The 27,344-nt window shown below is 36.3% G+C and overlaps 1 protein-coding gene across 6 annotated transcripts; it reads right to left on the bottom strand.

Moving 5' to 3' along the window:
* Window positions 1-632: 632 nt before the first annotated feature.
* On the bottom strand, window positions 633-26,599 carry LOC107858696. Of its 6 annotated transcripts, XM_047402270.1 has the most exons (14): window positions 25,317-26,597; window positions 24,496-25,228; window positions 23,037-23,532; window positions 22,492-22,643; window positions 19,078-22,389; window positions 18,731-18,943; window positions 15,581-15,784; window positions 15,249-15,452; window positions 13,190-13,339; window positions 4,800-5,165; window positions 2,562-2,994; window positions 2,368-2,458; window positions 1,170-1,377; window positions 633-1,111 (listed from the first exon to the last, which is right to left on the bottom strand). In XM_047402270.1, the coding sequence occupies exons 1-13, from the start codon at window positions 26,402-26,404 to the stop codon at window positions 1,173-1,175; spliced, it is 7,647 nt and encodes a 2,548-aa protein (XP_047258226.1). In that variant the 5' UTR covers window positions 26,405-26,597; the 3' UTR covers window positions 633-1,111; window positions 1,170-1,172. The 6 variants fall into 6 exon arrangements, with proteins under 6 accessions (XP_047258226.1, XP_016558942.2, XP_016558943.2 ...); XM_016703456.2 differs by lacking the exon at window positions 633-1,111 and having other exon boundaries at window positions 1,121-1,377; XM_016703457.2 differs by lacking the exon at window positions 633-1,111 and having other exon boundaries at window positions 1,121-1,377; window positions 4,815-5,165; window positions 25,317-26,596.
* Window positions 26,600-27,344: the final 745 nt, after the last annotated feature.

The following is a 27,344-nucleotide window of genomic DNA, read 5'->3' as shown; positions in this document are numbered from 1 at the left end:
TTTTAAATGAATTAAAAAAATAAAATATAGATATTAAACTCATACTTAGCAGGGGCGACAAGCCACTAGTAATTAGTCCCTCAAGTAACACTATTTAGACAAGAAATTAATGCCCAAGAGAATTTTAATGCATGTGATGTTTATTCTTTGTGTCAACAACATATAATTCCAACATCATTCGATCTAATTACTCTCTATCCAAACATTTTTTAATAGTACTAAAAACCCAAAAAACAAATGAAATCTTGAATGCATTGCATTGGTCGAGATACATTATGTTGCCCAAAAATTTAAAATCTCGAATACATTAGTAAATCTCAAAGACATACGTTGATCCCAATACATAGCGTTAGTATGTTGGTTTGTATATCATGATCACAATTAATTCATGATACATGTTGTCTTCAGATATATTACTATCTCAAATACTTACTTAAAATATAAAATGAAACATAATTAACTAAAAGAGATGAGATATTATATCGATATGATAAAATAATTAGCGTTGTGATGTAAGTTTTTCCTTTTAAAAAAAATCACAAGATTTCTCATAACCAAATTAGATAATTCAACAGTCACCAAGAGAAGGTAAAATAGGTAAAAAATATATATATACATTACCAAAAATGTTAAAACTGTTAAATCTAGATTGTTTGCTTGTCAACAGAAAATAAATAAAAATGATAGGAAAAAGGTCTATTAAACAAGAACCTTCACCTAATGATGTAAAACCACAACCATGAAAATTTCCATGGACTGATACTCTCTAAATATGATCAAATTTTTAAGCAACCAAAAGATAACAAGGACACCTGAGGTTAGAATGTTGCTCTTAATAATATCCATACTTTCTCCTAATATTAGAGGATGGTGATATCAGTCCCTACCTAACGTCATATACGAGCCAAGAGTTAGGGGAGGTTGAGGGTGCTAGGGGCAAGAGATGATCAAAATATAATGTTATTTATAACCTTGTCGCTCCTATTTTCCCTTGGAAGAAATTGAATGACATTTTTCGGTATGCTTCCTCCATACCAAATAGACCCCATGTAATCTCATTACTTTGGTGAACCAAAAAAATTAGCTATACGAGTGATGAAAAAAACAAAAAAGCCACGGATTTTAGCTAAATTATGGGTTTGAATTAATTGAATTAATAATAACAAAAATAATTACTGAGGTTTAAGGATGCGTTTTTCCCAGTCAAAGACACCCAACTTGTCCACATCCTGGAAGGAAAGGAAGTGGGAGTATAATGAATTTCTTCCTAGCAACTTTGAGATTACAACAAGAAGCATTTCACATGCCTGATTTTCTTCCAATTTCTCTGCATCACTGAGCTCAGAAGAGTGATCTTTCCATGGCTGGTAAAATGACCTGTTCAAAAAGAGTAACACCAATTATGGCACTCCATTTATGTAATTTAAAGCACCAGTTAGTTTTCAGATTGTGGTATATTGGGGAAAAGAAAATATCAGCCTGTAACTAGTTCTACAAACCATTGATGTTTCTACTCTAACTAGTTCTACCCTACGCATTATTTATAAATGACTACCAACTTGCTAACGTCAGATCATTTAAACATCTCGACCTCAACAGTTTTGAATTACTTATTATTATTTTTCAATTTTTTTTGAGCCGAGGTTGTATCGGAAACAGCCTCTACCTTACAAAGGTAGGGACTACCCACCCAAACTCCACTTGTGGGACTACACTCGTATGTTGTTTGTTGTACTTCATTATTTGCATGTTTTGTTTATGCACCAGACCTATATTCATCCACAGATGCATGTTTTGTTTATGCACCAGACCTATATTCATCCACAGATTCTTTGGGAGGATTGGATGTATTTGTGACAACTGACAAGCACGTGTGCGAGAGCTCAGTTACGGGCACGGACGGGTCTTCTTGAGATTTGGAAACCGTAGACTCGGAAGAAAGAATTTCAACTACAGGAGAACAATTCTTGTGGCAATATATCCCAACTCGAACATCAAATGGTGGCCAAGACCGTAAAACGAACACCACATGCCTGTGGTTGAACATAAGACTAGGCTGTGCATCGGTTAATCCCTGCATAATTATCAATCAAGTCTTTCACAGGCCAATAACCGTCTCTAACCACAAGCACTAGAGCAATCCTTGAGGTGGTGTACAGAATTCTAAGCAGCGACAGTAGTTTAAACAATGAGAGGACACCTCCCAAGCACAAGCACAGAACTTCAAAAGACCAGTGGAAGTACTTCACATTGGCATTCCAGGACCCAGGGGATGTGGGGGTGGTGGTAGGGATTTTGATTTCTTTTGATTTTTTCCTAGAAACAAAGTGTGTGTCTAGAAAGTAAGGCAGAGAGTCATATATGTACCATCTCCAGGCAGGATTGGCTTCAGCGGGGCACTTAATCTTGGAGAAGAGGGTTGCCAACTGAATTGCATCACCAGCTAAGATGCCTGTTTCTGTCAAGCAGCAAAAAGCATAATAAACAAGTTAGCCATTAGTTTGGAAGACAAGATATTGTCTTAAGCGCGGAAAGCAGTACTGATAAGATTACAAGTGTACCTTCAGAGGAAAGGCTAGAGTAAAGAAGCCGACAAAGTGCAGAAACGACAGATGGAAGCACTGTATAGTTTGTGCATTGTAGTTGTTGCAGAAAAAACATCGATGAGGCTAGAGTTTCTTCACATCCAAAAGTCCTGTTGGTACCATTACATCTTTTCTCATTCCACTCCATCAGAGAGTGCAGGTTGTCGAGCTTAGATGCGTCAAAAGAATGACACAAGTCCAAATTACTGAATTTGAGGGAATGCTTTCCTACAATCACTGATGCAGCCAGCCAACGAATAAGCTTTGATATCAGAGAATCATCTGTTTCTTCCTCGGATTGCAGTCTCATATTGCAAGCAAAATCTTCCTGCCCATGGACTTTTTCAATATTTGACTGCAAAGCAGTTAAAGTCGCCCAGCTAACAAACTTGGAAACTTTTTCCGTGTCCTGGAGACAATATAAAGACAACTGTTTTACAACTGATACGAATATAGAAAATAATACATAAACATCAAAGCAAGTGATCTCCAGAAAAGCAGAACTAAAGATTGATGGGCATAACTTATGAACTCATCAATTTACTAACTAATAGCATCGCAAGTCAGGACCTCATGGTCTAAATATATCTTGAACTCATGCACCAAGATTATAGATAAAGAGTTATTATTCAGCCATAACCAAATGTTTATGAAATAAATCAGTCATGACCAAATGTTTATGAAATAAAACATTGTTCATACATCATACTCGGGAGCTTTTAAAACTTCTTTTAAGCATGTACCATCACCATTATCTGAATCATGCCAAGCTGAAGCTCTACTTCACTAACCAACATACTGTACATGGCAGCAACAACCAATATTGCTGTATTTACATGTTCACCTGACCAAAAAGATTATTTTGGTCCATCTCATTTTTAGTGCATTCCATTTATTTTTCTTCTCTTTGTCTTCTCTAGCAACTAGAAAGCTCAAGCAATTGACATGTATGAATTCCAAATCATACATCAGATATTCTAGATTTTTTAAAAAAAAAAAAATTCTCACTTGCTTAAAAGGTAGAATCAGAACCTGGGAAAGCATACAGAAACACAAGAACCCATGATTTGATTAACTTAATGAATTAATTTCAATATACAAGGCTTCGCAGTGTGGTGAGGTAACAAAGGAAGTTGGAAGGAAAAGTAGAAATGAGGAAAGCAGTGTAAGAACTAGGAAGAAAATGAAAGTGATTCATCGCTTGCATAGTCGTTAGTACACAAGTTGCTCCAAAACAAATTTTTCAAATGAAGCTTAAAATATCAATAGCAGTCATTCAGATTATCAGTGCTACCCATGATCAGACAATGCTTATCAATCACACATTGCGTTCCACTGTTAGCAACCAGAATCATGATGGCCACACTTGCCTCAGAACTCACTGCCCTCCCATTTTTTGTGTAAAATAACCACATCTTAGATTTTAAAAAGAACTTTAGAAGTTCTCCATATCACCAGAAGACTCAAAACAAATTCAACATTAATCAGCTAAAACAAAACCAATGAGAAGCAGCAACTTTGTAAGTCCGAAAACTGATCAAGCCAAGTGCAAAATCAGTGGTCATTCTAATGTGAAAGACCGTATAAGCTTGTGTTGTGGAATACAAATACAACAACAGGCTCAATCCATTCTGCATGCTGATGAGTGAAACATTGGTGCCATTTCATCGACAACAAGTGCATCACACTACAGTCCTGGGCATGAATTAACAGCTAGTCAATAGATATGTTATCTGGGAGAAATCCAGCATCATCGACAAATGTGATGGAAGTCACATCGAACCAGTACAAAGTCAACACTAAGGTTTTTTATCACATGCAACTGGGAGGTGCACTTGATAAAGTGTCAGCAAAAGAGGTTCTAGTCCCGCAGTCAGTGCTCACTAAAGGGAGCATGATATGATCGTTTAGGAACTATTCTGGAATTCAAAAACAAATTGTCTACTGGTATTTCAGCAATTGGTCACCCATGTCCCCCAGGAAACAACCTCTTGCTCATACTCACAGATATTTAAGAGACGAATTATACTTCTTCCATTAAGCGGATGAACAACTTATGCCACTGGACAATGGCAGAAATGAAAAAAAAAAAAAAAAGACTATAGCAGTTCCCCCAAAAGCAGTAAGCATCTCGTCTTGCACAAAAGCATTTTTTCAAAGTTTTCAAGGTGAACTGCATGTTTAGCTTGTCCTATCAACAGATATACAGCTTACAGGAGTGAAGGGTACCATTTGCAAAATATTTACTGGAGGAGTGCTCATAAGTACAGCTTCAAGTCCAATCTGAGCAACAAGACTTTGCCTTCCATCGCAGCATTCGTCAACAACTTCACATAACTGAAGTAAACTCTCAACGGAGAGGGTGAAATGTGGTTGATAAACTTTCCTCTTTTGTGATATCCTCAATGCTGATCTCAATATTTGTAGAATCAGTTTAAGAAGTTGAGTATTTACTTTAAGCATTTCAACACCTTCAATTAGCATCTTGTACAGATTGCAAGAGAGTTCCACAAGCTGCTCCAAGGCATATTTCTGCATCCAGTCAACAGTGTGCCTCGATAAAACAACTTCATTTAGTGCCTAGAAAGAATTTGCGTTAGGAGAATATTGTTTAGCATTAAACAGAAAAGCTTTCAGGCAAATAAAACAGCTCAAAATGTAAAACTGTAAACAGCATTCAGCTAGAGAGTAATACAACAACAACAACAAACCCAGTGTATTCCCACTTAGTGGGGTCTGGGGGGGGTAAGATGTACGCAGTCCATACCTCTACCTCTGATGAAGTAGAAAGGCTGTTTCCGAAAGACCCCCGGCTCAAGGCACAAGATATCACACAAACACATAGTAAAGCACAGAAGCAGATGACATAACATAAATACGGCACCCATAAGGAATATAAAACAGAGGAAAGCAGCTAGAGAGTAATAATGACTTTAATTTGAGAAAAGTACCATAAGGATCTATTTCTTTGGAGGGGCTGAATCATTATTTGATCTATTGACGGCAAGAAGAGAAGAAATTCGAAACAAAATTGAGTATAATGTACAATGCTAACTATGGTAGAAAGTGATGCTGCATACTACTTGGAACCTAAATCTGATAAAACTCGGCAGATACCCACGGGAAATCAAGGTTGATGCTTACAAATTTTTCTTGTCAAGTAACCCACGCCAGAAGATCAGTAAGGAATCAGCAAAAACACCTTTAACCAGCCAAGATCAATTTCCCGGGAACCAAGTCTCTTGGATGTTTTTAATAGCCCAGAAATAGCCAACGCCTAGGGGTGCATGGTTAGAAGCTCAATGTAAAATGGGCCCGCTCACCCTTCTTCTTTTAAGTACCAGGTTTCTGCCAGAGGTAGTGTTTAAACCCACGAAGCATGTCACAAACTGCACCCTTACCACTAGACAAATAGAAAGCCCTGGCGGAAGTTCCTTTGATTGGTTTGCTGGCTATAGTTCAACACTTGACCCACAACTTAGTACTATGTCAGAGACTGATACACCGAACGATGAACTCATAAGCAGGTTGAATTGAAGACTTTTCTAAATGAACACGAACATAAAATTACTTGCTTGATTAATATAATTTTTGAGCAAAATATATTTGTTCTTTTGTAATGCCTAAAAATACAAATTAGAAAATAATATCCTTATAGGTGATAACTCAGACATCAATCTACCATACCCCAGAAACACTCTTTAACATGGATACATTGTCATGCATCCTAACATATAGGTCATGTGAAATGGAAGAGAAATAAAAGAGAACTCAGCTAGATTATTCCCTCAAGCTATTGGGGTTTAAATAGCTAACTTCACATGTCCTAAAAGAAAGGAAATCAATACAAATAAATACTTAATCAATACAAATCAATATCTAATTTAATACCTAATTATAATATGAGTAAATCAAGCTACCTTCTATATTTACATATGCTATAGAATATTCAGGATTCTAACACTCTCCCTTAAGCTGGTGCATACAATTTATATGTACCAAGCTTGTTACATAAATAACTCCTTCTAGGACTGGCTAGGGGTTTGCTGAATATGTTTGCAAGTTGATCACTTGACCGCACGAACCTTGTGACGATGTCTTCTGAGAATAACTTTTCCCTGACAATCAATCGCTATGTGTTTGGTCCTCTCCTGAAACACCGCATTTGATGCAATGTGAAGTGTAGCTTCATTATCGCACACGAGTTCCATTTCTTTAGTATTTCCAAATTTCAACTCCTTCCTACTTGATCTATATAAGTTCACATGTTGCCACCGCCATAGCCCGATATTCTGAATCTGCACTAGATCTAGCACTCACATTTGGTTTCTTACTTTTCCAAGATACCAAATTTCCTCAACTAGAACATAGTATCCGAAAGTGGATCGTCGGTCAGAGGGTGACCCTGCGCAATCTGCATCTGAATATCCAACAATTTTCTCATGTCGTTGGTCTTCATAAGTAGTCTTTTACTCGGAGCAAAGGAGAATTCAAGAACTGACTTACAACACTAACCGTGAAGATAATATCAGGTCGAGTGGTTGTCAGATAATTCAACTGTCCTACTAGAATTCGGCATCTTCCAGGATCGGTAAAAGGCTCCCTTGACCTGATAGGAGCTTAACATTTGAATATATTAGAGAATCAATAGGCCTACAATCTGTCATCCTTGTCTCCTCAAGAATATCTAGTGCATATTCTCTGTGAAATGGCAATTCTTGATTTGGATTGGGCAACCTCAATGCCCAAGAAGTACTTCAATCGACCAAGATCCTTAGTCTGAAAGTGCTGGAAAAGGTGATGTTTCAATTTGGTAATTCCCTCATCATCATTACCTGTGATAACTACGTCATCAACGTACACCACCGAATACAAACATAAACCTGAAGCAGAGTGGTAATAAAACACAGAATGATCAGCTCCACTTCGCACCATGCCAAACTCCTAATTAACCATACTAAACTCCCTTTTGTACCTTTGAATAAATGAGAAAGACACATTTAAAAGCACGAGGAGCCAATTTGCCTTTTCCTGGAGTGAAGATATGGACAAAGCATGTGCTTCCAAAGACGTGGTGGAAGAGAAAACAAGGTTGACTTGGGAAACAAAACAGAGTGTGAAACCTGATTTTGAATACCAAAGGAAAGCATACAGTTAATCAAATAACAAGAGGTGAGCATTGCATCTCCCTAAAACCGCAATAGAACATTTGCTTGTATGAGAAGGGTGTGTGCAGTAACAACAATATGCCTATTCTTTCTCTTCGCTGCCTCATTTTGTTGTCCGGAATAAGAATAAGATGTCTGATGAAGAATGTCATGAGAAGACTTAAATTGTTGAAATTGAGATGATAAATATACAGGTGCATTATCACTACGAAAAGTGTGAATAAGAACACCAAACTAATTTTGTATTTAAGCACAAAAAGTTTGGAATATGGAAAATAATTTAGAACGATCTTTCATTAAGAAAATCCAAGTACACCTTGAGTAGTCATCAATGAAATTAAAAAAATACTTAAAACCCAACGTAGAACTATCTCTACTAGGACCTCAAATTTCAGAATAAACTAAATGAAAAAGAGATTGCACGATTATTAGGACTGCCTGGAAAAGTAGCTTGAGTGTGCTTCCCTGATTGACACGACTCAAAATCCATCTTAGACAATTTAGACAAGCTAGGTACCATCTTATGAAGTTTGGATAAACTAGAATGTCCCAATCGTCTAAGAATTAAATCTGGAGAGTCGGAGACCGAACAAACAGTAATGGACTTGTGGCAATTAAGGTAATCAAGCCCATCAAACTCACGCCTTTCGCCAATCATCCTTCACGTACTGAGGTCCTTTATAAAAAAGACGTCACTAAAGAATGAGACAACAATTTAGAACCTTAGCAAACGACTGATTGACGAAAGGTTAAAAAGACAACTAGGGACAAAAAGAACATTATTCGGAGTCAATGGAAGTAAGGGATTCGCTTGACTAACTCCGATTGCCCTAGCCTAAGAACCATTAGCTAACGGAATAGTGGGAAGGGATTGAGAGCAAATAATATTAGTCAATAAAAATTTGTTACCAGAAATGTGGTCAGAAGTGCCGAGTCCATGACCCAAGGGCCAAATATGGTGGACTATGAGATACAAGAAACAGGATTACCAGTCTGAGCAGTGGAAGCTATTGATAGAGATGTCTGCTTACTCGCTTGATACTGAAGAAAGTCATTGTATTCTACTTCAGATAAAGATCAAAGTTGATTGGTTGGATTACCGATGGGTTAATTTGAGCAACATGAACATTCTTTAATCTACCATGGAGAAAGTAGCAAACATCATGGGTATAACCCAATTTGTTACAATAGCTAAACCTTGGTCGAGGTTTCCCAAAAAGCTTCCATGTTGATTTCAAGTTTGAGATGCTAGAACAGAAGACTCTACGGACGTCACAGGGTGACTAGAAGACAAGGTGGTGCAGTCAATCACAACTAGGGGTGTACATAGATCGGGTTGGTTCGGTTTTTTATTAAAATATAATCAAACCAATAATGTCGGTTTTCTAAATCTATAAACCAAATCAAACCAATATACAATCGGTTTTTTTATTTTGGTTTTAGTTGAATTTTTTTGTTTTTTTCGGTTTTTCGGTTTTCTCGATTTTTTTACAATTATAATGTGATTGAAGAAAAAATTAAATGTTTTCACTAAAAAGATTAAAAAAAAACAATGGTCATAGAGTAGTTTCAATAAAAATTAAGTTGACAAAGTACTAAGTTGTCTAAATTATTATCTCTCAAAGTAATATTATGTGGATACCCAAGTAGTTCAATTTCTAAGTCACTAGTCACAGTAGCTTGTCTGAAAGTTTCCTTTACATAAAATGTGAGCATACAAAAGAATGAAGAATTGGAGACAACTTATTAAAAACTTAACTCCATAAAGTAATTAATTAAAACATAATTCCATAGAGAAAAAAAAAGACCTAAATCACAACTTGATGAATGAGAAAAGTAAGATGAGAAAATAACGAGAATTCTCTGAAAACTTGAAAAGAAAAATGTAAAAAGTGAAGCAATTAAAGAGTTTTAGATTTTTATATTAATATTGAGTTTTGTATTAATTTGTTATTAATGGAAAAAAGACAAAATTCAGAAATATCATACTTATCCCCTTAATTATGAGTTTCATAGCAACAGTTTCATAATTACATAATATAGCAAGTTATATTTTGTATTTTAGCAAACTGTTGCTACAAAAATACAAATACATGTGATTTTTACTGCCCTTATGATCAATATGTATTTTGTATTTTTGCAAATTGTTTCTACAAAAATACAAATACATATGCTACAAAATATAATTTGATAAAAGTGTTATTATTTTTTGTAATTTAATACTTAAGTATGCTACTTTATGTATTTTTTTCATGAAAAAATACTATAATTAAAGGCCCAAAAATATATATCTATTTTCTGAATATAAAAAAATAATAAAAATAATTAGAAAGTAGATTATAAGTAATATTTTTTTACGTATAAAAAATTAAAATTATATATTTATTACGTCGGTTCGGTTTGGGTTCGGTTTGATTTTATTTTTTCTACTACCAAATCAAACCAAGAATGATCGATTTTATTTTACCAACACCAAACCAATCAAACCAAACCATAAGTCGGTTTTTTTCCTCGGTTTGATTTGATTCGTTGGTTCGATTTGACTTAACGGTTCGGTTTGTACACCCCTAATCACAACAATTAAGCAAATAGGTCATCCATAGCAGGAACAATGGGGCTCGCTAAAATTTGATCTCACACCGAATCAAGATCAGATGGAAGTCCAGCAAGTGTAACAACAAAAAACATCTTTGCACATTGCTCCAATTGTTTTTCAACACTTGGAGTAGTGGGCATCAACTTCGTGAACTCTTCCATAAGCGCCTGAACCTATCCACATATCTGAATCCTGCTTTTTTAAGATTGGTCAACCGAGAAATAACAGATATCATTTGTGTAAAGCTCACGAGCCTTTTTCCCAAACCAAGAAGCAAGTTTGGAATGGTCGAAACAACAACATCAACTTCGAATCAATAGATTTCCATAATAGACTACACAATTAAGCATCAATCTTCTTCATTCACCCTTATCTTTTTCATCAACATCCTTAGCACGTTTAACCAAGTGGTCCTGAACCCCTTGTCCCTTACACCATAGTTGAATAGAGGAGGACCAAGATAAGCAGTTCGCACTACCTATCAAGTAGTTCAATGGTGATGGAGTAGTTCGCTTGCTGGGTACGACAAGTTTATTGTAAATATATGAACTGAGGGACATAATGTAGTTGGTAGATGTTACCCGAATCTAGAAAAATTTGCAATCGCAGGAATCTAGAAGCAAAAAGTTGACTGAAATCCAAATGTGGGAAAAAAATCTGTTGTGGTAGGAATCTTGAAGCAAACAATTGACAGGAATTTGAAAAAAAAATGAACTACACAGTTCTGTCTACATGAATCTGAAAAAAATCATATCTGTCTATCGAAATTTTACAGCTCCGATGGGTACGTGAGATGGTTGGTGGTGGCGGAGAAGATTGGGTTTTGCTTGCGCCGGTGGTCCAAGACTCGTGGTGGTTGTGGTTTGATCACAACACCTCCGAAAATAGAGTTCTGGTCGGACAGCCAAGAAAAATAGTTGGAAAAAAAATGAGTTTGAAATTTCTCTTCCAATGTTCCTGCCCTTAACTGGGCTCTTGATAGCATGTGAAATGGAAGAGAAATAAGAGAGAAAGCTTGATTATTCCATCAAGTTATTGGGGTTTAAAAGCTAAGTTTACATGTCCTAAAAAGAAAGGAAATCTATACAAATCAATATCTAATTTGATACCTAATCATAATAGGAGTAAATCAAGTTACCTTATATATTTACACTAGTTACTCTTTATATTTTTTTTCATTATAAGTTTTTGGCAAAATATAGAGAGTGGTGGTTAGACCGGCTTTGTTGTATGGGGCGGAGTGTTGGCCTGTTAAGAAGGCCCACATCCAGAAGATGAAGGTGATGGAAATGAGAATGCTTAGGTGGATGTGTGGGTGAACTAGGAAAGATAGGATTAGAAATGAGGTTATTCGAGATAAGGCGGGAGTGGCTTCGGTGGAAGCCAAGATGAGGGAAGCGAGGTTGAGATGGTTCGGCCATGTGATGAGGAGGAGCAAGGATGCCCCAGTGTGGAGGTGTGAGAGGTTGGCTAAGGATGATTTCAAGCGAGGTAAAGATAGGCCGAAGAAATATTGGGGGAGGTGATTAGACATCATATGGAGCAGCTCCAGCTTACCGAGGACATAACCCTGGATAAGAAGTTGTGGAGAAGGCAGATTAGGGTAGAAGGTTAGCCTGAGTTTAGGATACTGTATCTTTTGATGTTTTTGATGTGTTTCTTGGAGTATCTTGCTTATGGTGTTATTGGATATGCTAATTTCTATTGTATCTTGTTCTTTTCCTATTCCTACTATTACTATACCCTATCTAGTATCTTATTCTTTTATTATTCCTACTATCACTATTTCTTATCTTAGAATGTTTTATTTTGAGTCGGGGGTCTTATCGAAAACAGCCTCTCTATCTCACATTTGAGGTAGTGATATGGACTGCGTACACTTACCCTCCCTAGACCCCACTTGGTGGGAATATACTGGGTATGTTGGGGAAAAAAAATCTAATGGCTTTCTTATTCATAATTATAGTATTTTAGTCTTGACATACTCCTTAAAAAATCATTTCCTCCATAAAACAAAAAGTAATCTTCATTACGTTATCTTAATTAAAAATTCAATTGTCTTAAATTTGATTTTTTTAGAAAAATTATTAAGACCATCATCATTATATAAAACAAATTCATTACAAAATAAGTATAAACATTAAAAATAAAATATAATATAAATCACAAAAAGTAAAGAGCTAAAAATTCATAAAAAGTTGTTACTCCATCTCAATTTAGATGTCTTAGTTCTTATGTAGTAAGTTTTTTCAATTTTAACATTCTACTTGGCAAGTCTAAGACCATAAGATTTAAAAACTACATAGTCCATCCATCTCATATTAGTTGTCCACATTACCAAAAATAATAGCCCCAAATTATTTGTCAATTTGCAAACCAAAAGAGAATTAATTAATTTTTTTTTCTATTTTACCCTACAATTGAAATGCTTTTTGAAGTATATGCAAGTTTATAATTTTTTCAAAAAAAAGAAATTGTAAAACTACTATTCTTATGTATAATTACGTAAGGGCATGTGAAGAGGAAAGTGGACAACTGATATGAGATAGAGGGAGTACATCATTAATTTAAAAAGTTTTGTGAGTAATACCAAAACTTTTTAACCTCCCTTATATATAAGTATAATATGCTACAGAATATTCAGGATTCTAACAGGTCATCATTTAATGCAGACATTTATTCTCCTCAGACTTCACTCACATCCATATAGTATAGCCCTCCCGTCATTAAGAAACAAGAAATATATTTTTCTCTGACACCTTACATAGTCAAGAGATAACAAAATAAAGGGACAAAAAGCATGAGACTTTTTTATATTACTTAATAGTGGGAACAAATACCTCCAGTATAACAGTCAACTCATCAAATGAAGTTCTGCTGCATTGACTCGAAGAAAGAGATGAAATAACACAGGATGACCATGAGATCAAACCACACTGTTCAATCAAGTACCTGGTCATCTTGGGTATTTTGACAGACTTCTTCACTATCTGCCACATAAACCATACAAATGAATTCAGCTCTTGCTTAGGAGAGGCTCATCACTCTTAGAAAAGAGAAACATGATCAAGTGGAAAAACATCTTTTGGATGGAGAGTGTAAAAACAAGTTCCTACCAAGAAAAAGATCAAAAATTTTGTTCCTCATTAAACCAAAAAAATTGAAGACCACATTCTGTTTCGCATTAAAAGGAAGGGGCAGCCCAGTGCCCTAAAGCTCCGGCTATGTGCGGGGCCCGGGGAACTGCCGTACCACATTCAGTTACGCATTAAATCAACAAATTAAAAACCACATTCTTTTGACGGTCTATCTATGTGAAACAAGAACTTCATGTACACAATTTTTGACAAAAATATACTTAAAAGAGGAACAAACTTGTCAATACATGCACTTCTAGAGTGTTTAAAGTTAATACTTTTATTGTGTGTAAACTGGGAACAGTTAATACTTTTATAGTGTGTAAACTGGGAACCCCTGTATACAAGACGTACACAAAGGTTAATAGCTTTACTTGAAGGATTATCTAAAAAGTAAAGGATAAAAATACTTTCATTTAAATTTACTCACTTCTTATCTACCGCATAAAAGGATAACCTAATAAGCTGCTTAATTATGCTCTGCAAATACACTTAAAGGCAACAACTGCTTCATTTTGAAACTGGTATTGAGTTTATTTTTGATGCATGAAAGTGAAAGAAACTATTATACACACCTCAACCTCAATTAATAGAAAAAGAGAGGGAAAAAAAGGAAGAGATTTACTTGTAAACATTGACCCCCCACCAGAGGACATAAATCAGACAATACTCTGCTGCAATTATACTTCTAATTCTGAATGACTCCAGCTAATAAGACTAAACCAATAAATATTATAGCAGGTTGTTGCTTTGATTATTGTACCTCACAGTGAATATGGAGATGGTAGCGGCAATTATGGCACTGAGGTTATCAACAGAATATGCATAGCTAAAATGCAATTCATAGATCCGGTTTTCAATGGTAGAGGTGATTTGAAAGGAAGAAAATGTGCTGAGGTCAATCGTGACAGTTCACTGGAACCTTGATTTGTTTGTCTCCCTGACTACATGCAAAATTATAAGAGTCCACTCTTATGGAGTAATTGAAATAGCTCAAAATACAGCAAAATGAGTTAAAAGGGGTGTTAAGGGGATGCGCGAGTCAGTGAGGATGATCCGGCATACAGAGCCAGCTTGTGTATGTTGAGTAATATGGAAGGAAAGAAATGTAAGATGCTTTGAAGACAAAACAGAAGCTGTATAGAAATTAAAGTACACTTGCTTATGAGTTATGGCTTTTGGCTTTTTGGTTAATCTACGGTATAGGAAAAATGAATATTTGCATGCTTAGCTTAATAGACTCCCAACAGTAGTATCTTATATAGGCAAGGCCTTTTGTTTTTTGGTTGTTTGCAGGAAGGTTTCTATCTTCGTAATTCCTTGGCACTAACCTAAGTTCCATATTTCTGATTTTAATGTAATTACGACTTACCATTTTCAAAAAATAATAGTTTCTAGCTCCTAACTAAAAATAACTATGAATTTGTTTTCAGCTAAAATAATATAGTTTGGTTTCAGGTAAAATAAGATAGTCATCATCATCTAGAAGCATAAAAGACCACCAGAAAAATCAGCAAAGTAATCAAGAGACAAAATAAGGAACAAAATAAAGGAAAAACAAATAACATCAAAAAGACAAAAACCACAAGAAAACATGTGACATGGTTATCTGATAATCAAATTCTTCAGTTAAATAAAGGATCACCAAAATGCTGAAGACATTAACCATCAAAAGACAACCACGAAAACTTGGAAACCTAAGCAAGACACAAAAACTCCAAAAGGAGGAGAAAGAGACAACACAATATAGGACTTTGATTACCTGAACAATCAACTCCTTTGATTCATGATCAGAAGTAGGAGAAACATAGAAACTGAAAAGTGTCTCAAAAACGGCATTTCTAATGTATATTTGAGCATCGTCGTCCATATTCAATCCTGAGTATAATAGACGTAGCATCCACAACCTCTCTGTTATGAAATTAGTTGAGATACTCCAGAAAAAAGTCTGGAACAATGGAATACCCTGTAAAAAATCAGACAGGAAGAGAGGAAAAGTGCTGTTAGGCTACTCAGTGAGATAATTATCACATGACTGAACAGTTAATCTTTAGGATAAATGGCAGTTATAAATCTTCCATATTAAGGATATACCTTCATATTTGCACTTGGAGAGCTCATCAGATATTTACTTATTGCTGAATAATGGTCATGTGAAGGATCCAAAAGTACATAAGAAGCCTCTGCAACAAATATGGCAGTTACGGATGAAATCTTCTGCCAAGGCTCTTCTATACCATTTTGCAAGTACGACATCAGGAGACGAAGTCGCATCACATCCTTCCTCTTCTGACATTTCTACAGGCAACAATAGAACTTTATAAAATTATGAGCTGATACTTATACTAAAGAGTCATTAAAGCAGCTCTGGCGAGATATCAACATCTTTTCCAGGAATATAACCAACCAACATGACTGTCACTGATAATAATGATTAGCAGTTGCTCATTACAGATTACCCTATTTATCCTATACAGGTAGGGATCTTTAATCATACAACAACGGATGATACAATTTTGTTACAAAGTTCTATCTCAGATGATATGCACGCACAGTCATATCATTTGACACTGGCCTCTCTTTACAGCCTTTGTTTGAGATGCACCAGAAATATACATAGGCTAGTAACTGTTTAAATCCATGGTTCCCAATGCTTCGCCATAGTTTTAGTAGATAATATAAGTTTAGCTTAGATCTCCTACAACTGCTCAACACTGTTACTAAGATGAGAGTCGAAGCTTTGTTGTGTTTAACTAGAAAAGAGTCTAAAGTTACTTTGGAAGAATTTCAATTTTCTTTAACATAAAAGTATATCCAACGGTACTTTTTGATGAAAAGATGCTGGGAAACTCCTTTCCTTTAAGGGAAGTGGACTCTACTTCAAGAAAGTTCAAAATAAAGTAAGAACGAAATTCTGGGATGCAGGGAACACCGAGAAAGGGAACACCGAGAAAGGTATTTCACTAGCATCGACTCATGAACCCTTTGTACAAAAGAAAACTCATGGTTCAACCACAACTCATAAGGGTCTAATTGCCTGCCTTATGTAAATGGATTGCCTATTCACTAAGTCGATCGTACATATACTCTTAATGCTAAGGATTTTCAAGAACCCCCTTAATAAACAGTGTCAAGCCCAGGACAACTCCATTTCCTGACATTAGTTTTAGTTCGCTGTTCACTTATACTTCACTTTCTTTGGTTTTTGTGCGAACACAAATCCAACACACTTCTCCGGTCAAATGTCCACTAGTGGCACCACCATCACTTCCATAGTTGCCAAACCAACCACACAACACCATCTTAGTGTTGCTAACAGCATGTCAATTGTCACTTTACCTTTCTAAAAAAAAAAAAAGCAGCATGTCAATTGTACAACCCTAAAAAAATTTATGCAATCTTTGAGTAATGAAATCACACCAACACATTCTCACTCACCAATTCCACTCATCAACAACTCCACCACCGATTTCCCTTCTGACTAAGCCCTCTATTTATATATACGTTTTGAAATTCTAAAGGGTTTATTAATTAACGTATCAAGATGGTACGAACAGTACAGGACAACAGAAGTTCAGAACAAAAACTTCTATGACCTAAGTCCTCTAATTTCTTATTCGTCACAAGAAAACTCCCCGGCTTCGATTTGACCCAAAAGCACAACACCACCTTGACCCTGTAACTACAGACGCGGACCTCTCGTTTCATCCATCAGCTCTTCATGCTCCTTTTCTCCATTAACATCACTCTTCAGACACCTCTTACACCAGTGGAACTCTGCATCCCAAAATCAACACAAATTTCTTCATCCAAGACCACCATGTAAGCATCCATCACTCACCGTGGCAAAACCTAAGAATTTCCTTTACACATTTATCTACACCAATGGCACATAGATCAAAGAATGACTGCAGTGATTCCACCTTCCTCTACGTGAAACCAACCACTACAAATACACACACACGGTCACGCCACCACTAAAAGAGCTTCAGATTTCCCACTGAGAGCTCTGTAGAGAAGATTCCCAAGAATTATGTTATATGAAGAAGGGAAGAAGCAGGGAATGAGGGAGGATCCCTCTACTATTTTTCTTCTTCTGTTCTTTTGCTTAGTACATGTGCCAGGTTTTTGGTCCAAATTACACGTGTCACTTATTGATTCGTTCGATTGAAACATCAAACACATGTCTTTCACGTGTTTGGTTTATGGACAGCGGTATACACGAGACACATTTCTACCAAGTTTAGGAGTTCATCTAGTTACTAGCGAAATCAGAGTGCCTAACTAATATTCCATGCTAAGTTTGGGTGGCCATTCTCTGTCAAATACATTTTGTCTATAGGTTTTTCCCATCACATCAATGATTTATTAACTTTGTCAAAAAATAAACTAAAGAGAACGCTATTGATTACACATATAGAATTTAAACTGCTAGAGGAGCACTTGAACAAATTGGGTCAAAGATACTTTGTTAGACTCCTGAATTAAGACTACAAATAAGAAGCCTATGAATCACTCCACCTATTCCTTGGTGACTTGGTACCATGTCTTAATTAGTCCCTCTATCCTAAGTGGATGTCATTTATGCTTCCAAAGTAAGCAAAGAATGTTTTAATAAAATAATTTAATATACCTTTTACTCTATTTTGATATAAAGTATTGCTACTTATAGTACTTTCAGTTATTTTCTGAATATAAAAAATTTATTTAACGAAGGAATTAATTTGTATTCGATTTAGCACTAAAAATAAATAGAAATTTAATAGGGGTACAAATCCTATAGAGTAGTAAACAAAGAAGGGTATAGATTTCAGTTTCCATAGCTGGTATAAGTGGATTAGACATTAGTCTAGACATATTAGAGTTCTGGAGAGAATCAGACTCACCCCAAAGAAAGGTAACTAGGTTAATCAATTTTCACATGCTTTTTTTGTAAATGTGAAAGGAGAGATGAGAACCCTGAAAAACTATGTATTGTTTAATGCCATTAGCCACATAAACTAAATAATCATTGTGACAAATTTGACTTTGAAGTCTGCAAATCATGCTTCGACTTGCAATAATTCTTATAACGACTTCTGAAGTTTGAAACAATCCATCGGGATTGAGTTCCAAAGAATAAAAGGTCCTCCCTCCAAGGCCTTGACAGATACACATAGTTCCATCTTTCATTAGTAGAAACTTACCATTACCACAAATTATTCAGGAAACTAAAGAGAGAAAAGTTATGACAACGATCGATACCTCCAGTACACTTTTGAATCTTCCAAGAACCTCGTAACCTAGTTTCCTTGTGTCATCATCAAGTGAAGATATACTAACAACAGTAATCCCAAGCAAGCCTAAGCTTGCAAACTCCAACGGCTCAATAAAACCCATAGAAAGACAGTGAACTGAGAAGTGCAGAATAAAAATGGGATCGTACATGTGGAGTTTCTTGACATCTGCATTATGTACCTGCAGAAAATTTCATAGTTTTGAATTTTACAGAGTTGGGAGAAACTGCAGAAATATCCCTTAGTCCTTGTCCACCAAAAATTGAAGGAACAATCAAAGATTATGGAAAAAAGAATTATCATTAATAGGACTACCTCATATCTAAAGTCAGTATAATCCTTTTTAGGTTCTTTGAGAATGCCTGGACCAACTGTTCTATCATGTGGAAAATAAAGCATGGTAGTTGCACAAACTTTGGGGTCTATGGGAATGTTTTCTCTGAAGTAGATTCTGCGGTCGTCATCAATTGCTTCAGCTTCACTCAAATTACTTGAGATAGTCTCCCCCAGTTCATTTTCTTTTCTGACTTTCAGCAGAGCACTACCCCATAGGTAATCCAATTTAGCCATACTTCCTTCGCCCAAGTCATTAATCGAATTGATTTCATCCATTAAGCTATATATCTCCAAGTCAATTGCACTCATACTAGCACCATAAGAAGATAGTAGCAAGAAGACCAGTTCCCTCAAATTTATTCCAATGTCTTTTACATTATTCATATCACATTGTCGAGCCCTGATTTGGAAAAGCAACCTAAGCAACTTCACAAGTTCCAAATGCCGAGCACATTCCTCAGATAGTTTACAATTATCTTTTAAATTAAAGGCATCCTGATCAGCAAATTGAACATATGATCTCATGATGCTAGGCAAAGGAGTAAATATCATCCCAAAGTGAGAATGACCAGCAGTGATGTGTGAAGAACGGATGGTAGCTGCAAATTGAGAATGTGCAAGCAATAGTTGAATAATTGAAATGCAAGAGAACTTCCCCTCAGATACTGATGAGATAATAGCTCGGAGCATCCCCAGTGTCATAGGATCGTTAAACCTATGCAGAAGAGATGACTTACCAAGTTGCTCTACAAATGGAAGAGAATCCAAATTTAGAAGACAATCATGCATCTCCCTTGTTATTTCCATTACATTTCTTAGAATATATACTTCCAAATATCTAAATAAGGAATGGTTTCCAACTTCCATTTGCATGAAGTCAACAGCATTCAAAGAGCATCTCTTGACAATAAGCTGCCAGGATTGAACGAGCAAGTTCAAAAGCCGGATTCTTGCCAAGTCTAAAATGGAGCTGTCTTCTGAAGCAGTCACTTCTGCGTTTTTCTTCAGTAGAGACGGAAACTTCCTCTTCTCGGGGAATAGAAGTGTCCTACACAAACGTACTTTTGCAACAGTCCTGTTGACAACATTCAAAGACTCCTCAACTGGATAAGCACCATCTTGAGTGAGATCAAACTCCAGCAGATCAATAAAATCACTTGAGCAAACAGAATTGAATATACTCAAGCGTTTTTTCACTTTCACCAAATCGCCTCTTAATTCAAAGAACGATTGCACTGCAAGAACAGTATCAACGAGAAGACTACCTGAGACAAGATTCAGAAAATCATCCATTGACTGGTTCTCAAGATATTCCACCACAAATATCTCCCTGGAAACATAACTTTTCCAGATAGAGAAACCTTGCTTGAGTATTTTCCAATAAAAAGAAGCTATATGCTCATGAAACATGCAAAGCTGGCCCCCAAATTTTGCAGGAATTGAGTTTAAGTACAGGATGACAGTGGGAAGAAGCATTAGTGCCTCTTCATCAGAAAAATCACAAGTTGGCGGTACTGTACAAGGCTTGTCTGCCACATATTTGTTCATCCTGTCTGAAAATAACTTTCCGAATATAGATAGATGCAGGGGGCTTATATCAGCAACAAGAAACAAGATTTCAGCTTTTCTTTTGGTCATTTTGAGCATGCAATGAGAAAGGATATTTACATGAGTATTAGCCACAACTCTACACATATCCTTAAGAAAAGGATGGCTTTGCTTCTGCATAGCTTTATGTACTTTCACAATTTTTACAGTTTTGAGCAAACAGGCATCGGCAACATCAAGTTTAAATCGAATGGCAATATCATATACTTGCAAAAGGATTTTCTCATAGAGAGTGACATCATATTGTTCCTGCTGAATTCCCCAAAACAAATAAAGAGGCATCTTTTCAGGTGGCTGAGACATGTATGCCGCCAGATGATCAAATGCAGAACCAGCAATATGTAATCCAACAGAGAGAGCTGAAGTACGCCAAACAGAACAATCCTCGAGGTCAACTACAGACAGCATCCAATGGACCAATTCAAGCACCTCAAAGGGAGATATGAAATGAATCAATCTATGTAGAGCATATAATATAGGAACTAACGGTATTAAGTTCTTGGACTTCATGCATTCATTCATCTTGAGCTTAAATGTCAGAACCAGTTTCTTTACCACATTTTTGAATGAACTTACAACATGTATATTGGCATGGTAAGCTTCAGATAAAGAGCTTTGGCCATAGCAGAAAGACAACCAGAACTCAGAAGTAGCTTTTACCAAATTAAGCACATGATGATCCATCTTGCAAATTTTCGGTTTAGCTGATTCAACAAACTGGTCTACGTTGTCCTTAATTGTTTTATATGCAAAATCACTACTAATAGGGGATGGGTACTCCAGCACTGCTGCCACAGCAGGGTGATCAAGGATAGTTACAACCAACTCCTCAATAAAGTAAGTTGTGAAAGGAATAAAGGTGTCTGGACCACAAGAATTAGATTTTTCAGCCAACAATTTTTCTAACATGCCACTTAGGAGAAGGAAGCAAGCTGCGGAAAGCTTTTCAAGTCCCTCGAATTGCTCATTTCTATAAGATAACTGAGCTTGATTCAACCAAAACAGTAAATAGCGGAAACAGGAAAGAAGATGATCAGATGTCTTCTCTGAAAGCTTTGCCAGAAGCAAGTTTTGCAATCCTGATTGATCAGACAAATTCAGTCCATCAATATCCAGAACAGCTGGAAAGAGAACATAAAAAGGTGCATGCTCCAAAAATAGAGAAAATGCATCAGACTCATAGTCCATTGTTCTCCCACCACTTAATCTAGTTAAGGCCCTTTCCAGACCCGTGAAGAAGATTTCTGGCCATCTCTTAGAAGCATCATTCAGAAAACCAGGTTCTGAAAAAAACAGTTGCATCAACAGTGACAGAGGAACCCCAAGCAATTTATTCGAGACAGACACCATTAAAGGGAAATTTTGTATTATCTCAGCAGGTGTTGTGCAAGCAATTGAACAGCAAAACCCAATGGTTAATCCAACCAGACTATCATCGAACTCACTCTTAAGCAATCTTTGGACTTCACTAACAGTACGGGTAAAAGAACTGTCAGTATACACGACTTCCTTGATGTTGGAAGATATCGTGTAAGTTCCCTGCAAAATTTTCCGTGACAAATGTAGCAATCTATTGAACGGCCTCCACTCGCATGGACATTGAGAATCATCCAAGTCATATGGAGCATCAAGTCTCTCAGACAACTTCCAATCAATTATTGAAGATAAAAGTAATGGATCCACCTAACAAAGTTCAGGAAAGATATAAGCTGTCAAGCGGGGAAAGCAACTCAAGTGCTACCAATTCAAATCAAAAGAAGTACTTAAATGAAGGAAAGATCCTACCTGAGTCTCCAATAGATACTTTAAGGTATTGCACACGTATGAAGAAACCATCGACTTCTCAGAAGCAGAAATAGCACCAGATTCAGCAGTTACCAATGTTAGGCACTTATCCAAGATGCAGATAGTGAAAGGACTGAAATTAGGAGATATATCTGCAAGAAGTGTCAATAACTGTCAGAAAATTGAAAGTAATCTTTTTAAGCTACTGCTAAGTTCTTTTCACTTTTGCAGTATTTTGGCAAAGAAATTTACAAGCCATTTGATTAAATCAGAAATTTACAATCCAATTGAAGCCAGTCATGATGCACTGTGAATCCAATAGAAACTGAAGTACTAGATCAGAAACAGAAAAAACTAGAAGTGTTTTAACCAGTGAACAAGTAGAATAACAGTCAGGGCCCAGGAAAAAATTTAACGGAAGCACAAAATAATGGGAAATATTCAATAGTGTCAACTGAACAGAAAATATTCAATATATGAAGAAAAAGTAAAACCCATTTTAAACTATTTACAAAGACCAAAACACTGTATGAAACTTCAATTACCTTTGGTGCCCGGTATGCTACTTAAAGAAGACCTTAAAAGGTCCAAATAATAGAATAACTTATTGCCAGACTCAATTACAGCATCACGTAGGAAAAGAAGAACAGGTGAGGCCAATTTTCTGTAGACATCACACCCTATTGCTCCTCCAAGCATGTTCTCTTTGTTGTACCCAGGAATAAAGAAGAACCATAAACAAACTTCCTTTGGGTTTTTGTCAAATGCACCAGTACTATACATTGATGTCTTTGCTAGAATGTATGCTTGATCTTTAATGTCTCTGTTAGGTGAAAACATTAACAAGTCCAGAAATGGAAACAAATACTTGTACATTTGTGAGTGAGCTCTTGTTGCTATCTCACATTTAGAAGACCAACCAACATGTTCTTGGAGCAGAGATAATAGAGTTTGCTGCAACACAATTGGTAATGACAGTGGGTTGTTTGGCAGAATTTTGAAGAAATCAAACAATCCTTCCAACATATTAGGCATTGTTTTCTGCAAGAAAGAAAAATAATATCCAAAAAGTAAGCATTAAATATCAGGATTTCTCCATTTTGGTTTTTTCTATTTCAATTAGGAACTATTAACTTTGCCTGCACAAATTTATCCTCATAAATCAGATTACTACATATACAACAACACCACATACCCAGTGTAATACCACAATTGAGAGTCTGGGAGGGTAAGATGTATGCCGACCTTAGTACTACCTTTGCGGGGCAGATTACTACATATATACCATCTTAAACACCAGAGAAATTCCAGCTTCAGGGAACATACGAGAAGAAGAAGAAAGGAAAATTCAACAAAAGAATTCCAAATATAAATGGGCTTAATAACATGGATGTCTGAAGTTCTACCTAGGAACGTGAGGTGAAGTTAAAAGTTTATGAGACTGGCATCCTTAAATTCAAACCACATGCTCCAAAATCACTGATTGATCCACCAAGAAAATGACATAGTTTAAATGAGAACATATAGATAGAGGACCAGTGGATCTACACTTCTACAGTCATGCAACACGCAAGTGAAATATCAACACCCATGCTTTCTTTAAAAGCAGTATTCCTTAGGGAGTAAATAATATATGGAATCATATACAGTAAAGAAATCAACCTTGATAATACAATGTTAGCCCACATAACCATTTCATGAAAAGTGTGCTTTTGAGGTCCCGGCGAACATTGTTGAACAAGTAATACGACTGTGCAAAAAGCAGTAGACCTAACTTGGTCACTCACAGCATCAATTGGCTTATGTAGGCATCAACTTAATATGATACAGCTACAGTTAATACAGTCAAACCAAAGGGTTACTGCAGATAAGCAAAAAAAAAAAAACAGTTTTTAGATGCAAAATTTTAAATTTCCTCAATGCAATTAAAAGCTTCCTCTTTGATTACACAAAGTATTTTTCCCACACGCCAGCACAACTAGGACTCATGAGGTTGAAGCTTACATAATATATTGTTAAAGCATTAAGCAACTTGGCATAGAATAGCACTTCTGCGTCTTCTATGGTAGAGTCCAGCAAGGGAGAAGAATGAGAACTCCAGAGTTCTGTTACAAGCTTTACAAAATATGCTTCATCTTTAGAATCATCCATGTCATCTCCAATTGTGATTGCTTCATCACCCAGGGGCAGAGCTGCATCAGGGGAGTAACTAAACCCCCCTATAATAATATCTGTATCCTCATTTGCAACATCAATTTTCAGCTTCTTCCTACAGCTCATCTTATCTCCTATTTCAGAATTTGCTGGTCTTTTCAAGCATTTCTCAAGACCTTTGTAAAATTTGTTCAGTGAAGAGAGTAACGAGAACAGAACTTGAGGATCAGGGAGCAAAATCCTAACTGCATTCCAGATATCTTGCTTGAGGGATTCACATTTGTGGATCATTTGACCCTGGGAAGACAGCACACTGTTTAAAGCACCAATTAGTAATTCCAACAATTTCAGAACCTCCAACACAAGCTTCAAAGTTCCATGTTTCACTAGAGGATCCGAATGAAGTAAACCTTTATTAATCACCAGTCGAGAGAAGGATCGTGGTCCAATGCACTTCATGATATTTTGCACTTCTGGGCTGTTAAAAGTTAGCGGCTCTTGCGTTTGAGAATCAAGAAAATCAAAGACAAGTCCATCACCAACAGAGGAGAGCACATTTGCTGCCAAAGAAACTGAAGCAAACCTGCAAGTAACTGAGTCACAATGGACAAACAACAAAAATACCAATACTAATATTCAAAGATAAACTCAAATTAGTAATATTATCTAACCAGTTCCGGGATGAAGGGTCTTCAAGACAGTATGGGAACTCATCCAGATAAGCTGAACCAAAAGATGGCTTCCCCTTAACAATTGCCAAAAGCAGGTTTCTGTGATTCTCAATCTCTCCAGCTTTTAACTTCTTCATAAGGCCCAATAATCTTTTCGGGTTTCCTCTCAATGGACTGGGTACCCTCTTCAAATCTGGCATCAACCCATTCGAAGGATCAGTACATACCATATTTAACACTTCATGAGCTAACTCTGCATCCAATCCACCACCCACTCGTCCCGAAATGCTAGCAAGCTGCTCCAAAGTTACACTCCCAAAGAGCACACTTCTAAGCCCAGTGGGCACCAATGAATCAGGAACGAGAACCCTATCACGCAAAGTGGACAACACATAAACCACGGTATCCTCATCATCATTTCCCAACCCACGAAGCACTCCAGAGTACATATCCTTCTGCTGCAACACTCCTCTCAACAACCTAGCATTTCCAACCTCCAAAAACGATAGAGCAAAACCAACAAAAGCCTTCCTCGTTGAATGATGCTTCTTCTTCCCTTCAATTTTCTTGGCTTTCCACTCAGCTAATCTCCCAAATACAGGCATTTTAAAATCAAAACTCTTCGCCACTTCCCACGCCATCCACGAACTACGCCTCACTATAGAAGCCAGCAAAGAAAGCACAGCACGTTGGCGCTTCGCCTCTTTACTATTCAATTCTTTATACAAATCATTCATTCTCTTTTCCACAATTAATTTCGCAAACTTATCTAACGCACTCACTATTACATGGTCTTTATCTGCTCTGTTTTTACCGTATTCATGATTGAAAAATAAAGCAATCAAATTGAGAACAAAGTAAAGTCCAGTTTTGCTTTTTCGAAGATCCCAAGCTTGTTCAAGCTCGATACACTTGGATGAATTCCGAATGTATGAACTGAGATACTCGGGTCCTGTTTCGGACTTGAGAAGTTTGATGAACTCTTTTGAAGCATCGGAAGAGAGTTGGAAATCTGTAGAGGTTAAGTTACGAAGAAGCTCTTTCAGTTTATTCTCCAACTGTAGAGGTATTTTTGCTGCTTCTTCCATTGTTCCAGCAATTCAAACACAATGCGAAAGCCCTCAATTGGAATAAACACTAGAAAAGCATAAATTTGCTTTTGTTCAACTGAGATGAATGAAGAATTTTTCCATTAAAAGTGGATTTAGCTTGGGGTTTTAGAATTAGGGCTTTGTTATTATTACAGTATGAATTGGAAGTGGCCGCGAACAAGATTTTAGAGTTTTTGGCTAAAAATACCCTTTTAAGTATGATTATAATTTAAAAGGCATCCTTAGAGTTTTCTTCTGGACAAAAAGTAGCCTTCTTGTTTGCTAAAGTGACCAATTTACGTACCCAACGTTAATAAACTACAGAACCTAAGTACTTGTGGAAAAAACTTTAGTTAAAAGAGAACAAAAATAATAGTTTTAATATGAAATACTTGATTGATATAAATTTATATATTAAAGTAAAAGAACAACAAGGAGTAATGTAATAATAGTAGTTTCTCTATCATTTCTTTATTTTCAAAAGTGGATATGTCTATTTATAGCGAAAGAAAAATTATATCCAATTTACAAGAGGTGGAGTATGATATTTATTGTTATCAAGACACATGGCATTCACTTTATGACACATGGACTTTTATGTGCCCTGATAACACTCCCTTTTGGATGTCCATGTAAAAAAAAAGAAACTTTCTGAATATGCATTTGAGTGTTGCCCATTAAAAACCTTACCAGGAAAAATTAGTAGGATAAAAACCTTGGTTGAGAAAAAAAAGTACAGCGCGTAATCTTACTCCCCCTGATGAAGATCCCGATTCAACTTATTCAATCTTCGCATTCTAATCTTATGTACCATCTTCTCGAAGGTTGAAGTTGGTAAAGATTTGGTGAACAAATCTGTTGGATTGTCACTGGAGCGGATCTGTTGCACATCAATATCACCATTCTTCAATCATGCGTGAAGAATAACTTTCGCGAA

This window comes from Capsicum annuum, unplaced genomic scaffold (genome assembly GCF_002878395.1).
Source record: "Capsicum annuum cultivar UCD-10X-F1 unplaced genomic scaffold, UCD10Xv1.1 ctg1716, whole genome shotgun sequence".
Lineage (NCBI taxonomy): Eukaryota > Viridiplantae > Streptophyta > Magnoliopsida > Solanales > Solanaceae > Capsicum > Capsicum annuum.
The sequence above is the reverse complement of the archived record's forward strand: the minus strand, read 5'-3'. Positions and strand labels throughout refer to the sequence as shown.